The sequence below is a fragment of the Anopheles bellator genome, chromosome 2 (genome assembly GCF_943735745.2).
Source record: "Anopheles bellator chromosome 2, idAnoBellAS_SP24_06.2, whole genome shotgun sequence".
In the NCBI taxonomy this organism is placed as follows: domain Eukaryota; kingdom Metazoa; phylum Arthropoda; class Insecta; order Diptera; family Culicidae; genus Anopheles; species Anopheles bellator.
The window spans coordinates 54044616-54058572 of NC_071286.1; the positions used below are offsets into that span (position 1 = coordinate 54044616).

The 13957-nt window shown below is 46.6% G+C and overlaps 6 protein-coding genes and 1 pseudogene across 7 annotated transcripts; 3 read left to right on the plus strand and 4 right to left on the minus strand.

Moving 5' to 3' along the window:
• Positions 1 to 985, plus strand: part of LOC131207730 (leukotriene A-4 hydrolase-like) — a 7790-nt pseudogene extending 6805 nt beyond the window's left edge.
• LOC131209475 (uncharacterized) lies at positions 743 to 1576 on the minus strand. Its single transcript, XM_058202553.1, has 4 exons — positions 1498 to 1576; positions 1361 to 1425; positions 1065 to 1287; positions 743 to 994 (listed from the first exon to the last, which is right to left on the minus strand). Exons 1-4 carry the CDS (start codon positions 1555 to 1557, stop codon positions 815 to 817), a joined length of 528 nt encoding a protein of 175 aa, XP_058058536.1. The 5' UTR covers positions 1558 to 1576; the 3' UTR covers positions 743 to 814.
• Positions 1577 to 1971: 395 nt separating this feature from the next.
• On the minus strand, positions 1972 to 2585 carry LOC131209533 (PHD finger-like domain-containing protein 5A). The gene is made up of 3 exons (XM_058202622.1): positions 2448 to 2585; positions 2195 to 2385; positions 1972 to 2124 (listed from the first exon to the last, which is right to left on the minus strand). Exons 1-3 carry the CDS (start codon positions 2497 to 2499, stop codon positions 2038 to 2040), a joined length of 330 nt encoding a protein of 109 aa, XP_058058605.1. The 5' UTR covers positions 2500 to 2585; the 3' UTR covers positions 1972 to 2037.
• A 79-nt stretch (positions 2586 to 2664) lies between these two features.
• On the plus strand, positions 2665 to 4212 carry LOC131212315 (tRNA (adenine(58)-N(1))-methyltransferase non-catalytic subunit TRM6). Its single transcript, XM_058206125.1, has 2 exons — positions 2665 to 2776; positions 2833 to 4212. Exon 2 carries the CDS (start codon positions 2847 to 2849, stop codon positions 4182 to 4184), a length of 1338 nt encoding a protein of 445 aa, XP_058062108.1. The 5' UTR covers positions 2665 to 2776; positions 2833 to 2846; the 3' UTR covers positions 4185 to 4212.
• Positions 4213 to 4542: 330 nt separating this feature from the next.
• On the plus strand, positions 4543 to 6098 carry LOC131212316 (tRNA pseudouridine synthase-like 1). The gene is made up of 5 exons (XM_058206126.1): positions 4543 to 4656; positions 4740 to 4868; positions 4934 to 5239; positions 5314 to 5569; positions 5689 to 6098. The coding sequence occupies exons 1-5, from the start codon at positions 4610 to 4612 to the stop codon at positions 5956 to 5958; spliced, it is 1008 nt and encodes a 335-aa protein (XP_058062109.1). The 5' UTR covers positions 4543 to 4609; the 3' UTR covers positions 5959 to 6098.
• A 335-nt stretch (positions 6099 to 6433) lies between these two features.
• On the minus strand, positions 6434 to 8157 carry LOC131212317 (E3 ubiquitin-protein ligase rnf146). Its single transcript, XM_058206127.1, has 3 exons — positions 8021 to 8157; positions 7830 to 7921; positions 6434 to 7758 (listed from the first exon to the last, which is right to left on the minus strand). Exons 1-3 carry the CDS (start codon positions 8118 to 8120, stop codon positions 6958 to 6960), a joined length of 993 nt encoding a protein of 330 aa, XP_058062110.1. The 5' UTR covers positions 8121 to 8157; the 3' UTR covers positions 6434 to 6957.
• Positions 8158 to 8446: 289 nt separating this feature from the next.
• Positions 8447 to 13671, minus strand: LOC131208402 (diphosphoinositol polyphosphate phosphohydrolase 1). 2 transcript variants are annotated; one of them, XM_058201139.1, is made up of 4 exons: positions 12673 to 13671; positions 10932 to 11079; positions 10645 to 10800; positions 8447 to 10521 (listed from the first exon to the last, which is right to left on the minus strand). In XM_058201139.1, exons 2-4 carry the CDS (start codon positions 11028 to 11030, stop codon positions 10078 to 10080), a joined length of 699 nt encoding a protein of 232 aa, XP_058057122.1. In that variant the 5' UTR covers positions 11031 to 11079; positions 12673 to 13671; the 3' UTR covers positions 8447 to 10077. The 2 variants fall into 2 exon arrangements, with proteins under 2 accessions (XP_058057122.1, XP_058057123.1); XM_058201140.1 differs by lacking the exon at positions 12673 to 13671 and adding an exon at positions 11165 to 11187.
• Between the last annotated feature and the right edge of the window lie 286 nt (positions 13672 to 13957).

The following is a 13957-nucleotide window of genomic DNA, read 5'->3' on the forward strand; positions in this document are numbered from 1 at the left end:
TCCGAGCGTACCTTGATCGCTTCAAGTATCAATCGGTGCTTACGAATGATTTTAAGCAGATGCTATATGATTGGTTCTGGAAGGATGCATCCAACGAGGTGCTTCTAGGTCGTATCAACTGGGACTTGTGGCTGTTTGGTGAAGGAATGCCACCGGTGATACCAAAGTAAGAAACGAATGGCGGTGAACGCAAATCGTCAAACTCTAATCGCCAACTTTTTATGACCATTTTGCAGCTATGATCGCTCCCTGCTCGATGCTTGTCAGGAACACGCGGTTTTGTGGGCCGAAAACGATCTGGACACCATCAAAACATCGCCGTTGCTGCAGCAAACCATCACTAGCGTTCAATTGATCGAGTTTCTAGCACAGTTACTGGAGAAAAAGACAATCGTCGGTTTGACGGCTGAAAAGATCGAGCTGTTGGGTGCCACTTACGGTTTCAGTACAACGAAGAATGCTGAAATTCGTTTTCGTTTTATGCGATTGTACATACGTGCGCGGTTGATGGAACGAATGGATGAAATTTTGGCGTTCCTGAACAGCAATTTCCGGATGAAGTTTGTTAGACCGATCTACAAGGAGCTGGCCGGGTGGCCAGCGGCTAAACCCATCGCGATAGAGAATTATAATCGCGTGAAAAATCAGATGATGTCCGTTTGCGCATATACGGTTGCAAAGGACCTCGGTATATCGGATACTTCTATCAGTATGGAATGAAAAGAAAGTGCACAAGTTTTGGCTGGTGCCCGAAGAAGCTGTTGTTCTTGATTTGAGCTGATGTTAAATACAAATTTACTTATTGAAAATATAGTTACACCATGACTGACTTCCGTGGGAGGGGTATTTGATGGTCTTCGAATTGACTCTCGGTCCTGCGTCTTTCCGTGCTGGCCAGTTCTTGAGGATCTTCCGGTTGCACAGTTGCACGCCAGCGAAGGAACAAAACCGTACCACAGAGAGCCAAAAGCACGGCAGCCGCTATGGTAAGGGGCTTGAAGTGAAAGTAATTTAAACGTAAGTTTTTGTCCTGAAAGTGTGTTGTTCGTCTTTCTGCCTATTACTTCAGGAACTTTTTGAATGGCCTGCAGCGAATGTGAGCACTGGGTCATTGTTATAATGGAAACGATGAGCAAAATGAAGAAAACGACGTAAGATATCGTCAGCACTGTGATGTGTTGTGTTTTCAGGCCCGTTTCAGACTTTACTAAATCCAATGCGTAGCTGGAGTAGGAAACCATCGTGAATACAGCGCTTCCGGTGGTCACCGTGATATATGTGGCTGCCCTGGTATTATTTAAAAGGCACTATCAGGTTTTAGCAGAAAGATAGTTTGTTACTACCTTCATGCAGTTCTTACCAAACTTTTGATTCGCTACAATCGCCGGCGGTAATGAAAATCATCCCGGCAATGACCATGCATAGCTAAAAAATAGTGCCACACTGTAATCGAAAAAAGAACTTTTTCACAATTTACTACGCTTCAATTGTTCTTACCAATGATACTATTTTCGTCACGCCAATGGGTGAAAGCACGAACTCTGCTCCAGACAGCATTTCAAAAAGCACACCAGTTGATCTGAAATGCAGAATTTTTTTAATTTTATTTAACTATTCACTTCCATCCTACCACAACTGTATGGCAATTGTAACGAGCTTGATGGAAGAACTACTAGACTGTAGAAAACCGTTTTTTGTGGAACCAATCCGTCAATCGAAAGAGGAGAAAAATTGAAATGACGATCATCTGTATCGATAAGACACAGAACATTGCTCTAGATAGTGGCAGACACTCTAATTGTTTTCTATCAGCTTGTTGGAGGTACGATAAGATCCTCTAGCTAACACGTGGCAATAACGAAAAGTACTTCAATTTTCATCGAACACCGACGAACACATTTGTACCGCGGACTGACACAATCGATGAGAAGAACGAGGAAGTAAAAGACATGCTAACATAGGTTCCACAAATTGCTGTTTCTGATTATTTATTATTTGTGAATCTTAGCTTAAGCTTGAAAGTATGCTATTCTACCCCTATCGTTTGAAACCGTATTTTTTTCGTTCATAGAATAGATCAGTCTTTGAGCTCCCAAGATTCACAATCTTTGGGCATCCGTCGCGCTGTTGGAAGGGAAATGAGACAAATAAAGTTCAATTTTGATTTCCGATAATATACGCATAAGCGACTTACGTCTTTTTCCTGAATCGTACACTCTTTACAGTAGTAAGCATCAGAAACACCTGGACCGCCGCAAATGACGCATCGACCCTGGTACGAACCGTAGTTGCACTCGTCGCAAATTCTCACCAAAGTGCATGGCCGGACATACGAATCGCAGATGACACACTTCCCGTCGCATTTTTCACACAATCGTCCAATAGCTGGAAAGAAGAGAGCGTGGGTTTCGTTTTTGGCCAAACATATCAAGTATTTCATAACTTACCGACGCCCGGTTGTTTCCGACAAAATATCAGATCTGGATGGTGCTTGGCCATTGTGCATACACGGGGAAATCGGATCGAAATCGAAAATCGTGTACGAGGAAGCGCGTCGCGCGTTTTGTTTGTTTACAGTTTGCAGGTAATTTTCTTTTGCTGCACAAAATGTTTGACGTTTTGCTGAAACCGGTGAATCTAATGTCAAACTACTTTGACGTTTGACAGCTCATCAAAAGTACCGGTGTTTGGGCTTTTCGCATGTGGAAGGAAGCGTGTTGGTGGGCATATTAATAAATTCTGTGCTTATTTCGAACCGCATATCAGAAAACCGCAGGTAGTTCGAAACAGCCACAATGAATGGCCCACTGCTAAGAATTTTATACTTCGCAGACGACGTCCTCATCATGACCGAAATGATAAAAGTCGGTGACTATGTGATAGTCCAGCGTCAAAAGTATACCAAGCTGCTAAAGTTCGGCAATCTCAATACGATCGTGAACCTGGGTAAAGATCAGATCGAGCTACGGCTGGCAGAAAATCATCCGTACAATACGACGTTCCATTTGGTGCCGAAGCAAGAACGTGGTAAGCGCCTGTACACTCTGGACGCGCTGTCCACACCGTCTGAAATCCGCAATCTGAAGGAATTGTTGATCAAGGAAAGTGGAAGCGATAATCGGAACATCGTTGATGATCGGCAGTCACAGGCATTATCGACGGACGAAATTTTAAAGCTACGCGAAGAGTGCGAATCTTCGTCGGAGGTGATCGGAAAGCTAGTGGAAAATTCGAAAAGTTTCGCCACGAAAACAGAGTACTCACAGGAAAAATATCTCAAGCGAAAAGAAAAAAAGTATTTCGAATACGTAACGTTGCGTCGACCTTCGATTCGGCTGCTGGCCGATATCTATTGGCGGTTGGATCCCGAGAAAGTGCTTGGGGTACGTTTTGACACGCTGTCGCAAATTGTTTCGTACAGCGGTGTGTGCAGTGTGGGCAATTATCTACTGTACGAATCGGGAACCAATGGCTTATTACCAGCCGCTCTTTTGAACTCGATAGGGACAGCAAGTACTGCGAAACTGGTCCATTGTCATCCGGGCAATGTAGCCCAAAAGCAAGCACTGTTGGCGATGGATTTCCCGACCGACCAGCAGAAGCGCTGCGTCTCGGTGAACATCTACTCCGTTTTGCGGAATTACTATCAGGACCAGGACGATGCTAACGTGCCAAAAGCTGAAAATGGAAATGTCGAATCGGAGGTGAAAGTTGATAATGAAATCGCTAATAACGTCGCGGAGCCTGTCGAAAATTCAGAGAACGATAATGGTACCGCAAAGCGCAAACACCTGGAAACTAGCGAAGGATTCGAACCGGAAGCAAAGCAACTGAAGTTGGAAGAAAAGCAAAAGCAGTCGTGGGAAGTTGAAAATGAAGCGGCTACTGAAATCATGAAGGAAAAGTTTGATTCCCTCGTAATTGTCTCGAAGGAACATCCGTACAGTATTTTTAAGGCACTGCTACCGTTCGTAAAGGCCAGCCGGCCCGTCGTGATCTTCAGTACGTCGAGAGAGATCCTCACAGAGTGCTTCGTCGACATGAAAGCGGAAGCTGCCGTCACGTATCTGCGTATTACGTCCAATTGGGTGAGACAGTATCAGATACTACCAAATCGTACCCATCCAGATGTCACAATGTCCGGGTGCGGTGGGTACCTCCTGACGGGGTATACGATTGGTTAAAAATCCATATTTTTTAAAATTTTCATACAAGATTTACATATTCTTACAAATAAACCACAACCAGAAAGTCGGATATTTGAGTAGAGTTCCATTTCTGGTCCGAATAAGCGTGTTGCATGGCTCGGCCCGTTCTTCTAAGATTAAGAAAAAAAGCATCTCGAACGAACGTTTAAAAATTTATGCCTGTGTTCGCCTTGAACATTGATGTCACAAACCCAGAAAAAATATGTAAGTGCCGGAACGTGGAATATATTTCCATGTATGGTTACATTAAGCTGCTTTGTTGTAGAAACACATTTTTGACCGAAATAGGTTTCAATATCGTCCCACTGTGCGGTAGCGGGTGTCAACACTTTGAATTCGTTTTCCGCATCGAAACATCCCGGTAGTAAGACTAAGACCACATCTTCGACCTTACATCGCCAATGAATCGTTACTTAATCAATCTTTCCTACATTGGTTCCCGGTTTCGGTAAGATTCGATCGTCATTCGATTGTCAGCTCAGCAGGCTGCAAGACATTACGCACTCATCATTGGCCGTGTTGCATTTGCAGGGGAATTCAACGAACGATCGACAAAACGGCGGGTCAGTTTCAAGATCCACACACCGTGCAAGGAGTTATTGAGGAAGCATTACTAAAGTTACGGTCTGTGAACGTTCCAACGTTAAAGCTCTCTAGTCGGTGAGTAGAGGATCAAGATATGCCATTGTGCTCATTTACGTCTATCGGTGGTGCTTTGTTTGCAGTACGGACACTGGCGTTCATGCCCTAAACAATACCGTCCATGTCGACCTAGAGCGGCCGAGTGGCCAACCGTACGATGCGGACAGAATTACCAAAATTCTCAACCGTACATTCGAACGGGACGCTATCTCTTTGCGTATTCTCAGCACAGTACATGTTCCAGATACGTTTCACGCGCGACTCTGCGCCAAATCACGCACCTATCTTTATCGGGTGGCCGTGCTGAAACCCGAGTTTCATGACCACAAGCAACATCCTCACACACGATTCATTCCTATCGAGGAACACGATCGGTGCTTCTTTATCGGGTAAATTACTTTTGTTGACCGCGCTCTTGTGTGCGATTACTTAATGGACCCGTCAACCTACCGTTTGCTTACAGACCTCCTCGGTTCGATATTGGAACATTTGAGCGCGTTGCACGGACGTTCGTGGGAATACACGATTTTCGGACCTTTATGGCCGTTGCACGGGGAAATCCTCGTCAACGGGAAGCGATGCACTCGGTGCGCAGCATTGAGAGCATTACTGTTGGCCGGGGTCAATCGATGGCATCTGGGTTTAATCGCGAATTAGCGGAACGATTGTATGACTATTGGGATGTGCATATCCGTGGCCGTTCGTTTCTTTACCGCCAGGTAAGCCGAGGCTGGCTCGTGCAAAAACCAAAACGGTCAACATAACTCGTGGCTCAATAGAGCTTTGCTATGTACAGGCATTCCTTTTTTATCAGTTATATTTTCTTCCATTCAAAAAGGTTCGCCGTATGGTAGGCGCATGGACCGCGGCTGCAGAAGGACGTATTAGTGAGAGAGATGTTTACCACATGCTGACTGTTCCCTCGCAAAATTCGTGGGGCTCTAACGTTGTCGTCGCGCCAGCCCAGGGACTGTACCTTTGTCGTGTAGATTACGACCCGAAAGATCTTAGTTTTGGTCCGGAACATGAGCAGCTTTCTGGAACAGTTGCGCAACCGCAAGACGGACTTGCAGCGTACGGAAACCACGGTTACGTACATGGACGGTAGCCGGAAGATCTTTCGGCACGGTCTCGAGATTGACGCACCACCCCGACTCGGCTTTATCGTGGATACTAGCCCAGATCAGGTACCAGCCTGCATCGTCCACGAGTTCCTTTACCTCGGGTCACAGGATTGCGTTCGCTTGGAGGTGCTTCGAAAGTACGGAATTACCCACGTGCTGAGCGTTGGTATAGAAATGCCACCTTTATGCGAAAGCAACAGCGAGAGAGAAGCTTTGAAGGTAAAGGGAAAGTTTGTCGAGTGTCTGGATCTACCGGAAACCTGCCTACGGGATGTGCTTGTGGCGTCTAACGCGTTCATAGATGAGTGTTGGGAGCAACGAGGACGAGTGCTTGTGCACTGCAATGCGGGTGTTTCGCGATCACCTGCCATCGTTATCGGCTATCTGATGCTGCAGCGGGATCAATCCTTTCTGCAGGCTTTCGGAGCGGTTAAAAGCAAACGTCCTTGCGTACAGCCGAACGTGGGCTTTATTCGGCAACTAAAGCAACTGGAGCATCGCATGTAGCCTTTATAAGAGAAGTTTTTTTACTCGTAATCTGAATACAATGAGTAATGTTCGCGAGCCTTTTCATTGTCGCTTTCTTAGTCTATCAAGAATAGGAATTACAATTATTTTTATGTTCATTGACAAAGCCACCAAATTAATGTAGAGATGTAATGTACCAAAATGCGATAAAATTAAATTATTTAACAAAAAAATGAATAACAAAACGAATATTACACGACATATTGCAAAAATAAATCAAATTTCATTCAAAATTATTGACCATTATGTTCCTTGTTCGCCGTAATGAATTTGTTTCCATGTTTCATTTGGCTCTTTTCTGCCTGGAACGGCTGCTTATCACTTAACTGCCAATTGCATATACGGTAAAGAGTGTACGAATAAAACCTTAATCTCCCCTAACGGTGTGGCCGCAGGGAATGTCTACTCTTTCTCGACACCAAAGCGCGAGCACTGAGCGTGTTAAATAGTCTCCTTTAAAGTATGAGTAAATTCTCATCGTCTCGGCCCTCCTCATCTTCGCCCTCGTTAGCATACGCGGGGCGGCTGAGATCGATCAAATTGTGACCTTGCTCGGGTCGTAAGTTGTCCCGTTCGCTGATCCTCTCGTCTTCATCATCATCGCTGCTACTGGTGGTACTGCTATTAATGCTAAAGCTTGTGTCAGTAGTGTGAAGGTTCAGCTCATCTGGTTCAGCAATCCCAGTATTTTCCCCTCCCGGTTGAGTGATGTTATCTGCCGTTTCGACGATCTCACCAACCGCGGTATCGCGTACTTGGAAGGGGATGGTGTCTGCAGCCGCGGAAGTGGAAGCTCCTTCATTGAGATTCATTTCCATAAGAGCGGAAGACAGTTCGTGTACGTCGGACGTACTGATAGGCGTCTGTGTCGCCACGGTTTCGAGTCGCAACCCGGCGACTCCTTTTTTCGGAATCGTCACTAGGTCGCGCATGACACGCCGAATGCGCGAATAATCGTTCTGCCGGATTTGGCATTTGTGTTCAAAGTTGACGATGTACACAAAGCCGGCAACGAGAATCTTGCAACTCTTTTCAAACGATGCGTATGCTTCCTCTAGCTCTTGGCTAGTGCGCTCGTCGTACTGCCACCAACCGTTACGACCCTCGTAGTACCACTGGTATTGATTTGTTTCCGAAGAACTAGTAGCCGCCCGTTCGATCTCCTCAACGCCATTTACCAGTTGCGGATGGTCAAGGTAGGTCAACGGAATATCACAACGACAGAGCGCACAGCGAAGGTTTTTAAATGCCACACCCTATGCACAAAAGGAGTAAAGTTGTCAATCGGAATTTGCTCAACGGAGGTAATTTCGCAAATTGAAGGTACCTTTACACAGAGAAAGCAAAAGATGTGGCCACACGGAAGCCGAACGGGATGGACGCACGTTTGTAAGCAAACTGGACATTCCAGTTGCGTGTCTGAAATAAGTCATGAGGAATGGTGGGTTTTAACAAGCAAACTTTATCTAGGCAGTCCTAGCACGGCAGTGACCTCCGAAGATAAATAACTTGTCTTACCATTGGTCGTCATCGTATCGGGTTTCTTCGGTTGTTCTTCGCTTTCACCATCATCCGAGCGGGCAGAGGTTGAAGCATTTGAATCTAGTGATTCAGCCATTTTCCAACACGGCCAATTGAACGCAGCTAGGTGGCTGGGAAACTACAAACACTTGATTGCGGAAGCGAATGGTTACTACGTTGGTTGTGTACGCAACAAAACAGGGAACAGATGGGTTTGACGTCTCGATGAGAAAGCGAACTGCTGGAAAATGGGTTATTTTACAAGTGCTCGAAAAATGAGGCAACAACAGAGGCTGTTCGAATTTACGGTTTCGCGCAGCACCAGGTTCTTTCGAATTTTTACATAAAAACACATTGTGTTCGTTGTCGCTCAACGGTTTGGTTTTCTCTTTTATAATAAAGGTAAATACATTTGATGCATTTTCGATCGTCCCGGTTAAGCAAAGAACCGTTCGCGGGGAAGTCACACTGTTTCCGAATGGGTTCCGAACGTTTTAAACGAGGGGCTGTAATTTATTCGCCAGTACCGCTTTGAAACACGCGTCCGTCCTTCATATGTTTTTCAGTTCATGTACAGAGTTTTGTGGTGAATTTTCATGTCGCTCGCGTTGAGCATTGTAGCCGCGTGGAACAAAAATCTTTATCTATGTTATTGCGCGCGTCTTTTGCATATGATAACATTTCCCTTCTCCATTTTTCGTCTTTCGTCGTTTACAGTTTTGCTGAGTTTCGGACAGTCACTAGACGTAGTGTGTATATCAATAAATTATAATAAAGTATCATAAGTATAAGTATTTAAAGGTATAATTTAGCAAAATTAACTCATTCATCACGTTTTCGATTCCAGCTGCATGAAGTTTTCTGCCAGTTGTTTGACTGCTACTAATATTGTCCGTGCAGTTCGGAAACTTTTCAGTTAGAAGATTTTCTTAAATAATGATGTTCCCATTTTGCCAACATAAAACCATCATTTGACATCGAAGCAAAGTCATCGATTGCAACCTACTGCGAGTCATGCATTAATTATAGTTTCAGTGTTCCGTAAGTTGTTGCTCTTCTTTTTGAGGAAGTGGTTTCGTAATTTTCTTTTCCAATCATAATTGTTCGCCATTGTGTCGTCTACGTCACGTTCCGGTGTAAAGTTTGGAGATTAAGCAGAAATGTTCAATTTTTTGGGAACATATTTCTGTTGTCAACTGGATTTTGCCGAGTAGTTTGTGGCACTTCATACATTTGCGACGGGCCTCAATCAATTACTATTACGGGACAGAAATACACCTAGCCTCGAGTGCAGGTGCTGTCTCTACTCTGTAAGATTTCGTAAGCTCATGGTTCGCAAAATCAGCAATATCTTGGAGAGCGTGAGGATTATAGTTTAAGATCCAAAAAGTGCATGCTTTTGAGTGTTTCAGTTTATGTGTGGATTAGTTAATATCGCAGTGGTCGCATGCTGCTGTTAACCGTTAACTATGTGCCCTCCTATCGTTCTTCGCCGTGTGGCGCTTACGATGAAAGCCTTCCAAGTAAACGATGTTGTGATTTAATAATCTCGTACCAAACTATACTTCTGGCGCTAGAAACCCCCAAAGAGGGAATAGAAAAACATTTTAAACGAAGTCGATTTAACATAATTCAGAAGGCAATTTTGTTTCAATCTTTGTTTCTTACGTTCAATCAAGACGAAAAATAGAAGCAAATTCCACTGTATTGCATGTTAGAAGGGATATTGCATCTTAACATTTTCAACATTTTGGAGCACCTAATGCCACACCTCAGCGGTATCCGAAACAAAGGAGGATCAGTTGACGCGCTTTGACGATTGCATGCCTGTTAAATCCTAACCACAAATATTGACGACAAACCACAAAAGCTGTCCATGGTATTCGAGATAATCAAATTAACTGCTTCATCTTTTTTTTAGCGTTGGTGATGTGGAAAACAGAAAACACTGCTGGAAACTTGGTTATAGAAAAATCTTAAACGGAAAAATATGAAGAAATAAAACGAGTGCCTACGAAAGGTTTTCTCTTCTCCGGCTGATCATTAGATTGGACTTAAGTGGTTGGAGTCGGTGGAGGTGACGGTGCTGTGGTGGGTTCCGCATCACCCTCGGCGGGTGTTGGCGATGATGACGATGCCTGCTGCTCTTCCTGGTCACCGGTGGCCACGACTTCGGTTTCGCCGCTGTTATTTGCCATCGGTGTCGTGGATGTGGCCGGTTCCTCAGCCGTCGCATCGGTGGTCGTTTCAAGCGTAGCCCCGTCATCGCCGTGCTCGGAGATAATTGGTGGTGCAGAATTGGGACAACGGTGCTTCGAGTGACGCAGCTGCTGCAGGTATGTTCGCTGGGTCGGCTTGTGAAGCGCCAGCTGGGATAATGCTTCCTCGATCGAAAACCACTGGCGTTTGCGGCCGATTGTTTTCGAATCTTCCCACTCTTCCAGTTCCTGCGTAACGACCATTACGAACACTTCCGTACGGTGCATGTGCTCGCTGTTCTGTTTGGGACGGAAAAGAAGGACAGAAAACTACAACACGTCCATACCAAGCACAACCCGGGTTGTGCTGATAAGGGTGGCATTTTTGCGGTTGCGAAAACTTCTCTCGTTCGTTGGGCGTACCTCAAAAATACCAAGACAACGGCCAAGGTCACCCATGACTCCGGCTTCCTCCAAGACCTCTCTGGCAGCCGTCAACGAAGCTTCCTCTTCCGGCTCAACGCCACCGCCCGGAACAATCCATAATTCCGGTCGTCTGGACGACGTGACTAATAAAACCTGCAATGCGCACCGGGTTATCGATTAGTAAGCACCGGAGATCAACAATTTGCATACTTCATTCTGGAGTCAATGACAGTTAGGAAATAAAGGACGTTCAAACTTTTATCTGACATCCCTTTTCAACCTACTTCCGCTTCGGCCTCTGATCGCACACATATGCACGCTGCTCTGCGGCGGTAGCCTTCCTTATCGTAGATTCTGGTGGAGTTGGGTTTCTCCTTCACCATTTTCCCGGTTGTGACAGACGCGCGCTCTTCGGTGACGATATTTTTATTTCTACAACGACAAGGAAAATAAACTGTAAATGTATTTGAAACATACAACATAAAGCTAGAAGTAGAAGCGATTAATAACTTCACACATTGGCACGATCGTTCGTTTAGGGGACGCCCGGGCGATGTGTTGACATTGTGCTGCCAATAGAAGTACGGTAATCATCTAGCAGCCATAAAACGAATCATTCCACGCTCCTTCTCATTTGTGGCCCTCCACCACCAGAAGCTTATTACTCCCAGGCCCTGCCCTTGTGGCCTTGTGGCGCGGTCGCGCGTCCAGCAGGCGGAAACGACAAAGTTGTTGATAACAACCGAGAACTACTACGATTGATACCGTAAGCGGAGGGGGGAGAGAGCGGGAGAGAGCGAGTCGTAAAATGTTTGCAAACATAAACCAACAACCGTTTTTGCGTTCGATCACCAAACATCGATCGGACCGAGCCAAACAATGGTTACAAGCGGCACAGAAAACAAATAGAAAAAGTGAACCCCAATATAAAATTTAATTTATGTTCATTGTAGAAGCTCTAACGGTGCCAATTGGTGCGGCGGCGGTGGCGGTCGTCATACATTAGGAAGTTTCTTCTTCGCCCTGTCCTAAATATAGCACCCATGCTGCCCACAAGGGTGAAAAAAACGAGGCAAAAATACACTCTTAATAGGTTCCGAATCTTCATTAACCGTGGCCCGTCTAGTGTGCGCGTTTTCTGTCTTTCTCGCAACTTGGCCGCTCTTTTCGATCAATAGCGGTCCCTGCGACCGAGAGGCAGGGGCGGCGGCCATGAAGCTTGTCCGTCAACGACAAACGCGAGTGTCCTGCCCGCTTCGCATGCCGCTGGCGTGGCTTGTGACAGGACGATGATAATCGAAGCAAACATCCGACGCCCCGCGAGAAAATCGGTGTTTTTCTACGCGGTTCGCCGCCACACCAAGCGGCAGAGCAGCCGGCGTGTAACAGGTGTCGCTGGCCGTCGGTGTCGTGTGGGGCTCATTCCACACCATTTCGTATGCCCCGCCATCTATGCCGGTGTCGTCTATGTTACTAACGTAACAGATACTGGCCGTACTATGTGCTTATTGTTCTGCGCTTTGTTGGGTCTGATGGGACGGAAAAGGGCGATGGAAGGGAAAGACAAGATGAGGTTTCCCCTTTACCGGCGCGCAGTCTTGCGAAGATGCCGGTCGGCGGTATAATGGTGTGTCTCCGGGTCAAGTCAAGCTCCGGGAATAGTATTTGCCATTTTCGACAGGTCGTCACAGGCGTGAGATGTCAGGCACGATGGAGGGAAACACAAGTCATGTGCCTCTCATTACGTGCGTGAAGAAATAACAAATGAAAAGAAAAAAACATTCGCAAAAGTGTGGGCGAGGTGCGATGCTCGGTGCCAAACGGCCCGAGACACAAAGTAGCCATCGGTTGCGTACAATTTGTTTGGGGAATACTTTTCTTTTTTGGGGTCATGGCAACCATGTTCGCTGATTGTTTCGGGCCCCTTTCCGTCGTTTTGGTAGGGGCTGGACTAGTATCATCTGTTGCATTTGTAATGGCCCAATAATTCGGCAAAACGGCAGAACGGCTACGATGTTTTCATACCTTCCGTTCCGGCTTCCGTTTCCGTCTGGAGCGATCAGCAAAAGAACGTCGATGAGTAATTCCGAACAAACAAAACAACCCGTTGGCTCGATGCTTCTGCTCCTCCTGCGGCTCCTGTGGTGCTCGTTTCACTCCTCGGTATCCTTGCGCCGTTGGGCCAGGCCAGCTTGGCGGTCTTCGATTTCAGATATGCTTTGCGATTGTTGTTGACTCCCGCAGCATTCGCCTACTCTTCGCGCACTCTACAACTCTCCACACGCAATTTTCACGCACACTGCCACAAAATGTGAACCACTAGAGACATACACACAGACACAGGCACGCACACATACATCCACACAGACATTCACTTTTTACGCAACGAACATACACATTTCCGCGTTACACACACCCACATTCATTCGGGCACGCACGCCGCCGGGTGGTTTGCTTCGCTCCGTGCTCCGATCCTTGCTTCTCGTAGTCTTCGTCTTCGTCGTCGTCGTCTTCGTCTTCGTGGTCGTCGCCGCCGTCACCGCCGTCGCGGTGCGTCCTTCCCTTCTCGTCTCTTCCGGGCTCACTCGACTACCTCGTTCACCTGCCGAGCCGACGGCCAAAGGTGGACGGAGCTAGCTGCGGCTGAAGCGGAGGCGGTGGCTACGATTGCACAAGGAACCCGGTTCGGTTACTTCCATCGTTGCGGCACACGGTGAATTTGGCTTTCCCACGGCGTCGAAAGGGTTTCTGTGCGTCTACACTTCTCTGAGCTCAACAACACCACGCACTCATCTCTGCGTCGGATTTCCAGCTGGCCGCCAGCTGCTCGGTTTGAAGGACAGGTTAAGGGTTAAGGGTTTTTTATAGTAGGCGGCGTAGCGGCAAATTCCGTGTGGCACCGGAACCGGAACCTGGCGTTTGCAGGCGTTCACTGGGGAGGGCGTTCTTCTCGCACACAAAACGTAAGCACTCCGTCGAGTAATGGGATGCTGGGTGGGCCGGCTGGGCTAACTAAAAAGACACACGGACGATGGCGAACAGCGGATACGACCGATAATAATTTGGACGTCGACACACAGAACGCACACACGCACCGAAAAAACGAAAAGTAGAAAACGAAAGTGTCAAGCTTGACAGTTGGCGGGTTGGCGAATTTCTAGCCAGCGTGCGTAAGTCGAGCAGTTTTGTTCGCTGCTGTGCTCGAATCGGTCGGATTTGCAAAACAAGCCGTTGTCGCGAGTTTCAAATGTTACCCCGCTGGTCGAGTAGTTGCAGGCAAGTTCGTAGATTGCGTGCGATTTCCGTTGGC